This window comes from Convolutriloba macropyga, chromosome 7, assembly GCF_964194025.1.
Source record: "Convolutriloba macropyga chromosome 7, txConMacr16.3, whole genome shotgun sequence".
NCBI classification, from domain to species: Eukaryota; Metazoa; Xenacoelomorpha; order Acoela; family Convolutidae; genus Convolutriloba; species Convolutriloba macropyga.
The window spans coordinates 74,569,754-74,584,039 of NC_134474.1; the positions used below are offsets into that span (position 1 = coordinate 74,569,754).

Sequence of the window (14,286 nt, forward strand, 5' to 3'; positions counted from 1 at the left end):
CAGGCAGATATTTTTTACAAAGTTTGCTTCCATTGGCTGCGGGAAGTTTATATAGGTTAAGCTTTACTTGAAAGTGGAAAGCAGCTTTAAATTAAAATGAGATTCGAAACTATCGAATTCAATCAGGTCGACAATCTACAGCTGTCCACTTTTTAGGGTATCTAGATTCCATTTTACAGTAATTAGAAGTATGGAAAAACTGCTCTCAGCCAGGTTAATCTCTTTACACCTTGTAGTTAAGCCAAATCTTGCTAGGCGGGGCACTCTTCATGCAAGTAAAAACAATTCTACAAATGTTAAAATTGAGTCAAATTGTTGATTTTTGGCTTTTAAGTACTTAAACAGTTAAAGGTTGATGCACTTTGTTCAAACGCAACATAATATGAGAGTTGACCTTATTGAGTTTAGTGGCCCTAATTTCGACTAAATGATGAGAAGTAATTTGTTCCGGTTGTTTCAGGACCCGTTCCATCCCCGACAGTGTGAGAGCGGAGTTGGCTCAAACTATGCATTTGACCTTCAATATTGCATCTGAAGAGGCCAATAACCTTATCAAGGAGTTGGAGCTCTGCTTCCATTTAAGACAGGTACAATTGTTAATCCTAAAGCCACAAAACGAGCGAAAAATCTTTAAGAAGTTCACTTACCACAATTTTACTTGACTGCCAAATTTGATTGTCGTTAATCCTACTATATACCATAGTCATATAGGATATGGTAATCATATGAGGGCAAATGCGATTCGATTTCCTACTAATAATTCAAGGATCAAGGTACAAAGAAGTAGTGTATGAATTGTATGACATCTTTTATAATCCTTTTCATTTGCTCTGAAATAAAGTTTGCAGAAATTATTATAGCTGCGAAGCTGTAAGCTGAGCGAAGCTATATTGCGGTGCTCTTGGTTTTTTACAATTCAAAGAATTTGAATTGTATTGGGGCGCTGTCTTTTTTTTTAAGATTGTTCACACATTTTCATGATTTTTGAAGTCAAATTGGAGTAGTGATTTTGGTCACGCCGAAACAGGAAGTGGAGCGAAAAAGCGAGTGGTTTTGCGGTGTGAAATTTTTTGGCTCTAAATTTTAAGTAGTGAGAAAACGGTGTTTGAACAAAAATTCGCTTTCTCGCTAGTGGTTTTTTGTTCACATGCGGCAATTTCACTTTGATTTTTACTGTTTTTCGATTTTTTGGATAGGATTTTTTTCTAAATGGTTTTCCCAATCCATTCATAGTCCCTTCTAGGTCTAGTCTTTTGTTTAGTCAATGAAAATTCTTTGAAGTGTACGTCAGGACTTGTCCTGCTATGTTTTTTTTAAGATCTGTTCACACATTTTCATGATTTTCGAAGTCAAATTGGAGTGGTGATTTTGGTCACGCCGAAGCAGGAAATGGAGCGAAAAAGCAAGTGGTTTTGCGGCGTGAATTTTTTTCGCTCAAATTTTAAGATCTGTTCACACATTTTCTTGATTTTTGAAGTCAACTTGGAGTAGTGATTTTGGTCACAACGAAACAGGAAGTGGAGCGAAAAAGCGAGTAGTTTTGCGGCGTAAAATTTTTGCGCTCTAATTTAAAGTAGAGTGAGAAAACAGTGTTTGAACAAAAATTCGGTTTCTCGGTAGTGGTTTTTTGTTCACATGCGGCAATTTCACTCTGATTTTTACTGTTTTTTCGATTTTTTGGATCGGATTTTTTTGTAAAGGGTTTTCCCAATCCATTTATAGTCTGTTCTCGGTCTAGTTTTCTGTTTTTTCAATGAAAATTCTTTGAATTGTACGTCAGGACTTGTCCTGCTATGTTTTTTGTTTCGTCGTCTGACGCTCTTTTTTCGTTTTACATTTGTTCACACAGCAAAGCTGAAAAAGTCAAATTTTCTGAATGACTTCTTCCTCTCACTAACGGCATTTGCGCGCGTGACGTCATTCCTCACTCGCTTTTGCAAAAGTTTTTAGGTTATTTGCGTGATTAGATTTTTATCATACGTGACTTACCTCACTCAATAAAATGACTTTTGCACTTTAAAATTTAAGTTTAGTTTGAATTTGTTTAAGGTCAGAGGAACTCATTTGTGTAGTAAAGGTCCCTAATAGGCTTCTGCGGAATGAATTTTAACTAGCTTTGTTAATTTATCGCTGAATGTTTTTTACCTCGTTTTTTTGAGAGGCGTCGATTTTTTTCGATTTAGATCGGTATCTGTTTCTATCTTTATTATATGGCACGCAGGTCTATACCTTCGCAGATATTCCGGCAGTCTGCCGGCTATGTTATGAGACCTTCGGTCTTTTTACGACTCGAAGAGGTGTTTTGTCTTTATACGGGTTTTTTACGCACTCTAAGAGGAGTATTGGGTTTTATACAAATTTTGGATTTTTTTTCGCCTACGCTTATCCCACCGCAGCAGACTGACCGCTTATTATTTGCACCCCCAAGCGCGGATGCCATTTTAACATATGGATTTACTATATAATAGCGCGTGCTCGGTAACGGTAGGGGTGCATAACTTACTCCGGACACATTAAGAAAAGATCAAAGATTTATAATTGCTCTCGAACGCAGTTTGAAGCATTTATTGAAGATTTGCTGGTCTGTGTTACTATTCGAAGTGGAGTTTTGTTATTGAGTTTTTTTTTGCTGGAGCGAGCTTGTTCATGACTTGAGTTTTACTTTTCTTTTCGAACATTTACCTCTGTTTTTGAACATTAGAGTTTAACAATAGCTTAGTTGTGAAGTATAGCAATTAAGAAATACTCATAATATTTGAGGTCAAAAGGACGTTAGTCGGTGATGTTTAAGAGATACGTTTTAAGTTATGACCAGTGGTTCTTCGAGATTGTGCCACTCCCATTTAACCTTCCTCTGCACTTAACAACGCTCCTCAATCGTCCCAACCACCACTCAACGGCATCCACCCTCCTCAACGTCATTCCATTTAGTACGGTCGACCCCTCCCCCTTCCCGGTGGTCTTCATCACTGATTTTTGCGTCGATTTGAGGTTCGTTATTTTCGAGTGACGTCATATCTCATTCTATTCTGTTTTTGGTCGATAGTGATTATTATTAGCCGCAAAGCGATAGCTGAGGCTATTATTGGTCTTCTCTTGGTTGTTCGTTTTATTTCGTCGACACGATTTTTGTTACGACCATATGATGTCAATCACCACCTCATATCTGCTTTTTAATTGCTCTCGTAGAGAAGAAATATTGTAAACATGCAAAAACTTTCGCTTGGCCGTTTTGACCAGTTTTGTTCCAGATGACTTTTACGCCCTTGACTTTTTGCGTTTCGCGCGATCCAAAATTCTCTCTCAATCAGAATTTCAAGCAGCTGAACTCAATTGGCGGCAGTTTAATACTAAAAGTCAAATGAAAAGTGCGCCGAAACTGGTGCCATTTTTCACTTTAAATCTTAATAGTGGTATATGTGAACCTCTAATGTGGTTATTTGAAGCCAACTATTGAACTTTTTAGTCCCATTTAGGGCCCCCGATTGAAGCAGGCTGCAATTGATTAGAGCTCCCACTAGTCGTTCGAGAGCAATTCTTCCGACGTTTAGTCGGTTATGTTTAATAGCCGCCCTCATCTTCTCAGCCGGCTATTATAGCGCTCCTATTTTTTTTTTTACTTCGTCGAACTTGTTTTCGCTTTACCATTTTGCCGCTTTTTCGACATTTTGCGTGAAATCTTTTTGACTTCTCTAGGCTAGTTTCTCTCTTCTCTCATTCTGCTAGAAGTTAATTTGAACATCAGTTGCTCAGCAAAGCAATTCAAAATGAACAGAGTCAGTATAAAAAATTGAAGTCAGAAATAGAAACGGGAGAAACCCATAAAGCCCAATTTTAGATGCCCGCTATTTGAACGTCGTTCCTATGAGTCTTAGTTACCATCTCTTATGCTTATTGGTATTGATAGTAGCACCTGCGGCCTCTCTCTAAGAAACAGAAGCATGTTCAACTACTAAATGCCATCAAAATAAATTGGACTTAAAAAATTGTTTTTGTACAAAAATCTTTTTTTTCAATATCTTCTATTCTTTCAATCCCAATCATGCTTATTGGAATCAACGGCGGCTATTTTCCGGCAATCTGCCGGGTATGTTTGTTCATGCAACTTCAATTGAATTGCGTGCGTGACGTCATTTTTCACTCTTAGCGGTGTCTTTTATGCAAAATTTTTGCTTGACAATTTTGACTTTTCGAGTGACTTTTTCGCCCTTGACTTTTTGCATTTCGTGTGATTTAAAATTCTCTCTCAATCACAATTTCAAGCAGCTGAATTCAATTGGCGGCAATTTAATACTAAAAGTCAGATGAAAAGTGCGCCGAAACTGGTGTCATTTTTTACTTAATATGTTAACCTCTAATGTGGTTATTTGAAGCCTACTATAGAACTTCTTAGTCCCATTTAGGCTCCCCCCCCCCCCGACTGGAGCAGTCGCCAATTGATTATAGCTCCCACGAGTCGTTCAAGAGCAATTTTTCTGACGTTTAGTCGGTTATGTTTTTGTTCTTTCGCGTGATTAAATTATTGGTGACTTAAATCTCTCAAAATGACTTCCTCACTCTGAAATTGACTTTTCTTTACTTCAAAGAGATAAGGTCAAATGAATGTGTCTCACTCTAACTAAAGGGTATATAAGGGAAGCTAATAGAATCCACAACAAGTTTATCATGTTTTTAAAATACAACAGCTCAGCATTTTAAAATTTCTATTTCGGTCTGTTTCTTTCACCATCTTTTGCGACTGCAGATCTACGAAGCTATTGTGGCTATTTTCTGGCAACCTATCAGCTGTTTTTTAATGACTTACCTTGCTTAAGATCACTTCTGCATGCCGCAACATTCATTTCAATCTTCTAAGGCAGAAAACGTGAGTAGGAAGTCTAATTTTCTGGCTTGAATTCTGCCACAGGTTAGGGAAGGTTAATATCGAAAAACGAGTAACTTTTTGAACTAGCGGTGGAATCCGTTCTGACCTAGCTTCACCACCTCAACCCATCTGATCCCCTCGCCCTAGCTACACTGACACTTTTTTGTTTGATCTTTTTCGGGTTACTCATTTGACTTTTCAGGATAAAACTGGATAAACTGAGGTTCTGAAGGCTCGAAATGAATTTTGCGGCTTTAAAGTTTGAAATATATTTTCTAAGTTTATTGAAACTGATTACTAATTGCCCTCAAACGAAGTTTGTAGCAATTTCAGTAGTCCTGTCGGTCTTTTTATGCGATTTTTCGCTTGACCAATTTTTCTGACGCATTTGACTTTTCGTCCTCAAAAAGGGGATAACAGGTAGCGCCCAGCGGGCATTAAGTGCACTTAGAGCCTTTCAGCTCACTGGTCTTCAAGTATGCGATTCACAGAATCTGTGTTGGAGACTCATACTTATGGTGCGAAGGGCGGTTCTTAAAGATTGACCCCCACTGCTACCCCCCCCCCCCCCCCACTTTTGCTACCCCATCAGCCCCCGGTGCACCCCCCCCCCCCCCACCGCTGCGCTTACTTACGCCCATTCAATTAAGCTCAAGCTAGCCTCACTAAACCGTACCTAGCTACTGACAAAGCCAACCGCTCGCCGGTTGTTTGAGAGCAATTCGCCCGACGGTAGTCGGCTATGTTTATCAATACTATGCTATGGACATCTAGCTTATCGAGTAATTTTGCCCAAAATTTATGTTTTTTAAATATTGGGTTCAAATTGACGGTTTTAATGTAATGCATCAAAATACATTTCTTTAATAATAGCCATCCGCAGCTTCTCAGCAGGCTCCTATTTTTTATACAATTCAAAAAGTTTTGATTGTTTTATCTTTTTCAAGATCGTTCACACATTTTGCAGTTGCTCAGCAAAGCAATCTAATGATTAGAATGAGTATCAATAGACGAAATCAAAATTAGAAACGGGATAAACTCGTAATGACCAATTTTAGATGCCTGCTACTGGAAATTTGTTCTTATAAGTCTTAGTTACCATCTTTAATGATTATTAGATGATTGGTATTAGCCCTTGCATCCTCTCAATAAGTAAGAAGAGCGTTTCTAACAAAAGGAAATCGAAATGTTTCGCACTTTAAAAGTTTTTTTTACATCAATCAGTTTTTAATAGCCAGTTTTTAATAGCCGCACAGCTAGCTGGGGCTATTATTGGCCTTCTCCTAGTTTTTACAATTCAAAGAATTTGAATTGTATTGGGGCGTTGTGTTTTTTTAAGATGTGTTCACACATTTTTCAATGACTTGATCTTTCAAAACGGGATAAACAGGTAAAGCCCAGCGGGCATTAAGTTTCATTAGGGCCCCAAAGTGAACTGTTGGTAGTTCTACAAGTGCTTAGAGTGGTGCAGCTGCTGGTAAGGCCTCAATTTAAGGTTAAAAGGTCATTTTTAGGAGTTTTTGGGCTCAAAATGGTGCAATTTTTCATGTTTTTTAGTTTTTGATTTTTCAAAGTTTTTTGTTTGATTAGTCTTAGGTTGAAGGTTTTAAAAGTTGATGAAGGCCTTTTGCGAGAAAAAATTACTAATTATGACCATTTCATGAGCTGTATGTTTTCGTACTGCAAACACTAACACGCAAAATGATACCAATTTTTTTTTTTGGAAATATTAATTTTTTTTGAAAATTTTTGTCATTTTATGAGATTTTCTGGTCTGAAAAAATAACTCTATGGTTACAGTTTTAGTTGTATGATTTAATGGATTTGTTTTCAACAATTTAATCTTTCGAATTTTAAAAATTTTCTGATAAAATTCGCAATTTCAAGATTTTTCAAAGCATTTGTCTTACTCAGTTCTTCTTGACCCAGTAGCCATATAATCTCATAGAGGTTTTGATTGTATGTTATTAAATAGTTGCTAGGGGTCAATTGAATGGTTTTCAACATTTTGAAGCAACGAATTTCTATTTTTTTGAAATTTTTATGACATTTTTTGCCTATCGATCTTTGAATAATTAATTTTTTAAGGCTTGGAATAGGGTTACTGGATAGCCTCTAGAGACACAGAATGATTCTTGAGATATTAATATCACAATTTTCAATAACATTTCATTAAAATTTGCAATTGATTTCATTTTTAAAAAGAAATTTTTTGCGTCATTTTCGAGTTAATCGATCTTCAAGGACCAATGAATTTTTTCAGGCCTTGCAGACATAATACTGCCGCAATTTCAGAAAAAAATTGGTTTTGAATATATTTTTGAAGTACGTATATTAAAAAGGATCAAATTTTGCCTTAAGGGTAGAAGCTTCAAAGTTTTAGCAATGGTTATTTTTTTGTTTAGTTTGTTTGATTGTTTGTTTCTCAATTTTTTGAGATGATTTTGTTTGTACTTTGGCTGGCATTGTTCAATTGATCTGCTGGTCAGGTAGAGTACTTCCAAGTTTTTCATTCAGTTCTTTGAATTTTATTTCAGGACTTGTCCTGCTATGTTTTATTTCGTCGTCGCGATTTTTGTTACGACCATATGACGTCACAACCACTTCAAATCTGCTTTTTGTTCATTCGTTCATGCAATTTCAACTGAAATGCGTGCGTGACGTCATTTTTCGTTCTTAGTGGAGCGAGTTTTTTTGTTCATTTGCGTGATTAAATTTTTGGTCACACTTGACTTACCTCTCACAAAATGATTTCCTCACTTCGAAATTGACTTTTATTTACTTTAATTTAAAGCGATAAGGTCAGATGTGTGTGTGTCACTCTAAATGAAGGTTATTTGAGATCAGCTAATAGAGGCAGCAAAAATGTATACAGATTTCTAATCAAAATATAACATCAGCGTTCATTGAAAAGACGAATTTTTTGGTCTGTCTTTTACTGTTTTTTTTTCAGACTGCAGATCTACAAAGCTATTGCGGCTATTTCCTGGCAATCTGCCAGCTATGTTTACATTTTTTTGTTTCAGTTCCAATCTGAGTTATGGGAATCAATGGTGGCTATTTTCCGGCATTCTGCCGGGTATGTTTCCTTATATATGCAGCTAGATATTTAACTGCTGTGCAGTTTGAGGATTTTGCCATGTTAAATTCTTTTGAGCTTCCGTTTAATGGTAACCATCACCAGCGGCTGTCGGAAAACTTTCCACGGAAAATCGTTATTGAAGAAGGCACAATAAATAGAGCATATAAAAACTTGTTATTCCGATTTATTCCCATTTCGTAAACTTTAGTTTTTAAATCTGTTATGTTAAAACTCAGTCGACTAAAAGCGATGTCTCGTTTCAAGAGATTAGTGAAAATGCTTAGGCATTTCCTTGGCCATGAGTTGGATCTGGCATTTTTACTGATGTGCCTGGGACAAAAATAAATTTGCTGTTTTTGTGTGAGATTGGTGAGAATGTTGTGTTGTGTAGGACTACATATCAATCTACTCGTATGGTGGGTCACAAGGAGGGGGAGGAGGAGGAGACGGAGTGGGGGATGTGGATGTAAAGATACTGTCCGCCCTCCTCCATAGCCACACGGCCTCTCCACTCGAGAGATTCCACCTCACCATGTCATGGGGCAGACCAGACTTGGCAGAAAACGAGATATTCCGCGTGGGAAAGGTACCAAAATACACCACAAAATAACTTTTCGGGCCTTTCCCATAGTACCCTCCCCCACCCCCAGCTTAGCGGTCAGATGACCTCTATATCCAATAATGGGAAAGGACCATATTTTTTCCCTTGAAATCATTGAAGAGCTCTTAAATTAGCTTTCAATTAACATCATTTGAAGCCTTTTGGTGAAGATAGCTGGCTGCGCTTTTATCTCTCGAATCTACTCACTTATCTTATGATCGTCTGATTAGCTAACTCGATCTCGTTTTCCAGTCGCATCCAACTGTAAGTTGAACAAAACAGCGTGGAGTGATTGTCACACCGCCATACTCACATTCTTACCATTCTTATTCTCAAATTGATTCACATGGACTGCAACTGTTTTAATCTATCCATTGCATAGTTTGTTTTTAGCCTTCACGTCAAAAATTTGTCAGTAGTTAGTTATAATTAAAGCAGATTATTTCTCCTTTCATTTGAAACTTGTTTGATATCATAGACTGTAGAGTATTGAGACTACAATAGACGAGATATTTGCCGAAAAGTTATCAGCAACTAATTTTAAATTGCATCTTGTATGATTTGAGTGAAGCAACTATTTTCAAACGATCTTAGCAGGTTTGATAAAGGTCATATTAAAACTATTATAAAATTTTTAATTAGACAGTTTTCACCAATAGTCTCACGTTGGACGCGTGTTTTATGTGCGTTCATTGTGTGAATTCTTTTGTGATTTTTGAAACATCTGGTGTTTGTCTCGTGTTACTATTACTGCTGATACCACCTCAATCGACGAATATCGTCTATAAAAGGACACAATATTTATTCAATCCTACAGATTGAGTTTGACTTTTTCATGCTTCGACTGCCGCTGTAAAATTCTATTTAATTGAATACGTGAAACCATGCTCTGTTCACGGCTCGCCGCTGTTTGATCAAATCTGCGTAAAAGCATTCTGGTGTAAGTTAAATGTGTTTGACAAAAATTGTTCATGCTTTTTCTTGAGGTATAGTAGTAATGACCGTAAAGTTATCCTACGTTTTTAGAGAAATAAATGGAAGGATTATGAGAAACTTTTAAGAGAAGTTTTGATTATTTTCAAAGCAGTACAGAACAATTTTAGGGCCTAGGGCCTTTTTAAGCTGCCTGCCTCTACCATTCAAGCTCAAAACAAATTTCTCAGAATTCTTTGAAGTTTACATTATTGGGTAATTACCCACTCCCCCTTCACCCCATCTCCCCCACAGCCTCGTCCTCATTACAACCTGAATCCTAAAAGTAAATGCCGCTCGTGAAAACAAGTTTTAGGGCAATCTGGCAAAGTTTGATGCATTAGTTTGAGAAAGAGCGCGAAAATTAGGTGAAAGAATTTGGCGAGTGAGGAAAAGCTGCTCATTCTGCTCTAAGTGCTTTTAAACAGCAGTTGCTAAGCAAATCAAGTTAAATTGAACGAGTCTTAAAAACGAAATCAAGAGTACACGGGATAAACCTCAATTTAGATGACCCCTGTTTTTAGTAACCATCTCTAATGCTCATTGATATTGATACTAGCACCTGCAGCCAATCATTATTAAACAGAAGAATGTTGAACGACGAAATGAAATCAAAAGTTCTCTTTTTGAAAATATATTTTAGAGAACTGATTTTTATTTTTTTTCTGTTCTTTTAATACCGATCGAGGTTATGGGAATCAATCTTGCTACTTTCCGGTAGTCTGCTCCGTATGTTTTATAGCTGTCTAGCGACGTTTGACGCAATTATTATTGACGTGTTCTTTACCCAAACTTTTTGGTTGACCATTTCGTTCTAAAATATTTTCATTTCACTTGCGAGTGACTTTCATGCTTGACTACCTTTTTTTGTCTGATATAAATTGCAGAATTTTTTTTCAGAAATTAACTCTTTTTTCAGAGGTTACCAAAAATTTCCGAAAACAAGAGATTTCTGGAAAAAAGAGATTACCTGTTTTTTTTCAGAAATTAACTCTGTTGCCAAAGTAGACGCGATCGTTAGATCGGATCTTTGATGTCCGAATTCTTAATACTTGAATCTAGCAGGTCGAAGGTTGGGAGTTCCAACAGCTTGGTCGGATTTATTTGCACCCCTAAAATTGTTCAAGGCTATAATTTTGAATTAAACTCTCCCAACGGTCGTCCAAGAGCACTCTGTTCGACGTTATTTGGTTTATGTTTAGTCTAAGTTACCGGGTCCAATGCTTACTACTGATGATGCTAATCCCTCTATCCTCTCATTGGGAAACAGGAGTGTGGCTAATATGAAATGTAATAGAGATAGCCTGCTCTTTCGGATTATTTTTTGTAAAACCATGTTTTTTTATCGTGTTTCAATCGAAATATCTGTAAGGTGCAGTCGGAGGTCGGTCAAATAAAGATATCTCATTTCTAATTGATTTTTTTTGGTGGGCAGTTTTACAAAAACATTTAGAAGATTTTCTATGGCTCTTCAAGTCTCATTCTTTTCATTAGTGTTTTGAGACTACTGCTCGACAGAGTTGTGGCAACTATGTTTTGGCAGTTTGTCGGCTATGTTCTTCATATTTTTTTCGCTGAGCTTTTCAGGATGCGTTTTTTGTAAAATTGTTCGTGTAGAACTATTATGGATGTGAATAAGAATTATTTAAACCGCTGCTAATTAGACATAAGAAAATTTAGGTGGCAGCTTAAACAAAAAATTCGCAGAAATGATGGTTTTGAAATTGTTCACAGAGGAAAACATTTCAATCTTCATTTTTAATTCATCTTTGAGATCGAACTGAGTTATGATACATTTATTGTTCGGTTTAAAACATCATCTTTTAGTTAAAATGTTGTGATAATTAGCCTAATTGTTGTGATAAACTTATTAAATAGTTTCAGATTTGGCCTTGCATAAGCTAAACCCCCTGTCTCTGAGCTGCCATAATGATAAGTTTGAGAGATGAACTCGACAATATCAACAGCTGTGACCCCACATTAATGAATTTTATGGAAAAGATTATTGGGGAGCTCGAGAAGAAGCAAGCATCTATCAACAAGCTAGTATCTAGGGTACAATTCCTGGAGAAAAAGGTGAACGATATTGAAAGATACTCATCAAAAGACTGTATCATTATCAACAACCTACCCCTTGTGCTAGGTTACGACTGGAGTTTCTATTGAGCCAAAAGCTAAGGAATATCGCGTTTAGTGATACCGATCCCAATACAGCAATCGTAAAGCTTAATGAGGTAATTACCTATTGTTTCGACAGATTTTGTCCACTTACAAAAATCAAAAGGGCGCGTAAGAATTGGGTAACAAATCAAGTACTGCGTGCATCAAGGAAAAGGAATGAGCTCTACAATATATATATTAAAAATCCGACAATAGACAACTTTGAGCAGTTCAAGGTTTCAAGGAATAAATGTAATGCGCTATCTCGTAAAGCATATCGAGCTTAGTGGAGAACTAAATTGGAAAATGCAGACCGAAAACAATATCATACTACCATCAGTAATATAATTGGATCAAAAAGAATATTGATTTTGCCGGATAATTTTGACTCAAATGTCGCAAATGATATAAGTTTTTTGCACACATTGGCACAGAACTGAATGCCAAAATTGAAAAAGTAGAAAAAGTACCCATAGAAAGGCAACCACAATCTTTGTTTTTTAGTGAAATTAACTATAATGAGATGGAAAACGTAATTATAAACATGCAAAGTAAAAACAGCAATGGTCACGATGGTATATCCTCCAAAAACTTTGTTGTCCCCTTATAAGTGAACCACTAACTAATGTGTTCTATAACTGTGTTAAAACTGGAATTTTCCCGGACGAATTTAAAGTTGCAAAAGTAAATCCCCTCCAAAGATGGTAATGTCAATGAGTATTGAAATTACAGGCCAATTTCATTACTCCCATCATTAGCAAAAGTGTTTGCACGTATTATCTATAACAGAATTATTAATTATTTTGAACATTTTGAGTTGCTCAATGCTAATCAGTTTGGATTTAGGTCTAAATTGAACACTGTAGATGCCGCTCTTAGGTTAGTTGAAGAGATCAGAAATATGAAAAATCTGAAAAAAGATTGATGCTTTTACTTGATCTGCAGAAAGCATTTGATAGCGTTGATCACTCTATTATACTAGGAAAACTTGAGAACTACGGAATTCGAGGTTGTAAGTTTTGCCTGCTCAAAAATTACTTGTCAGAGAGGTATCAGTGTATACATATTAATAACACTGAGTACAAAACGCCAGGTCAAATATGGGGTTCCCCAGGGCTCAGTTTTGGGTCCACTACTGTTTTTGATATATATATCAATGATCGGCCGCATGCTGTTTTCCATTCTTCATCAACACTCTTTGCTGATGGTACAGCAATAGTAAAAAATCCACATGCAAGCAACGAGGAGTTTCAGAAAGATATCGAAAGAGTTGATCATTGGATGAAATACAACAAAGTAACCGTGAAGGCTACGAAATCTAAATTACTCAGATTTTGCATTGCTAAAGACGACATCTCACTAAAATTTTCCGATGAATTTTTAATAAGAGTGGATTCTTGCAAATATTTAGGAATATGGTTGGATAACAAACTTTCTTTCAGACAACACATTGAGTATATACGGAAAAAGATTAATAAATTCTGCGCAATTGTCTATAAGTTGCGTGATGTAATGACAATTAATCAGCTTATAAATTATTATAAAACGTATGCACAACCGGTCTTGCAATATGGGATTCTTATATATGGTTGCGTGAAGAAAAGCAATCTCTATGCAATTCACAAAAGTCAAAAACGGTTTTTTAGAATAGCTTTTCGTAAAAGGTATCGCGACAGCATTTCTGATAAACTTGAGAAATTAAAAATTGCATCGGTGTTTGAATTACACATATACGAGTTGTTCAAACGAGTGGTTAATAAAAAAGAAGTCTCACAATGTGGAAAGTGCTATGTAACCAGAGCAAAAGAAAGCAGGATCAACTCTCTGCCAATAAACAAATGCAAAGCGAAACAACTCTCTGTAGACTTTAGGACAACTTTTCTTGAGAACCTGTTGAAAAAAGCAAACATAGAAGTCCAGACAAGCTTTTAAAGTGAAAATTCAAAAAACGCATATTTACACGACTTCCGTGATAATTTCATAATAGGGAACCTGGCAAATATTATCTTTAAATAAGAACTAATCCAAGTAGTATCAAATTGCCTCTATCATTTTGTTGTGATTTTGCAGTCTTGGACAGCTTCTTGCTTGTGTGCGATACCTTTCAGTCCTCAAGGTGTGGAACTAACTACTGTTGTAGGGCCTTTAATGAGCACTCGAAAGTCATTCTTATCATTCAAGAACTGTACTTAGACTACTCATCCTCATTGCGCTGGGAGGTGTCTCTCGTGGGCTTGAAGCTGTCCTGGACTGCATCGTTGAAATAGAATTTATTTAACCTTAATCTGTTTTCTCGTTTTATTTTTAGTTTTCTCTGTTTATCTTCATCCTCATAATGTTTCATATTTTGTTCAATTTTCATGTTGACTTTAATAATAATGCTTAATTTTTGTGATAATTAAAATTGAATCAAATGCTCTTGGGCTGCCTTCAACATGCCTTTAGCAGGCTTTCGGGCTAGTCCAGATTTGACTATGTATATACCTATCGATGTTAATTTTTGTAATTTTAATTGTTCAAGACGAATTCAATTATCTAATATATTAAATGTAAGTCGCACTTGAACGCAATGGTTAACAACGCTCCTATCTTCACGTGTTTTAGCGA

At 36.3% G+C, this 14,286-nt stretch overlaps 1 protein-coding gene across 4 annotated transcripts in view; it reads left to right on the forward strand.

The window, feature by feature from the left end:
• Window positions 1-14,286, forward strand: part of LOC142343325 (transient receptor potential cation channel subfamily M member 1-like) — a 100,246-nt gene that overhangs the window by 17,865 nt on the left and 68,095 nt on the right. For 3 of the 4 annotated variants that reach the window (XM_075395160.1, XM_075395163.1, XM_075395162.1), the window contains 3 exons: window positions 461-587; window positions 8,338-8,532; window positions 8,800-8,811. In XM_075395160.1, coding sequence (XP_075251275.1) covers window positions 461-587; window positions 8,338-8,532; window positions 8,800-8,811 — 334 coding nt within the window. The remainder of the gene's footprint in view (window positions 1-460; window positions 588-8,337; window positions 8,533-8,799; window positions 8,812-14,286) is intronic. The other variant, XM_075395161.1, reaches the window with a different exon arrangement.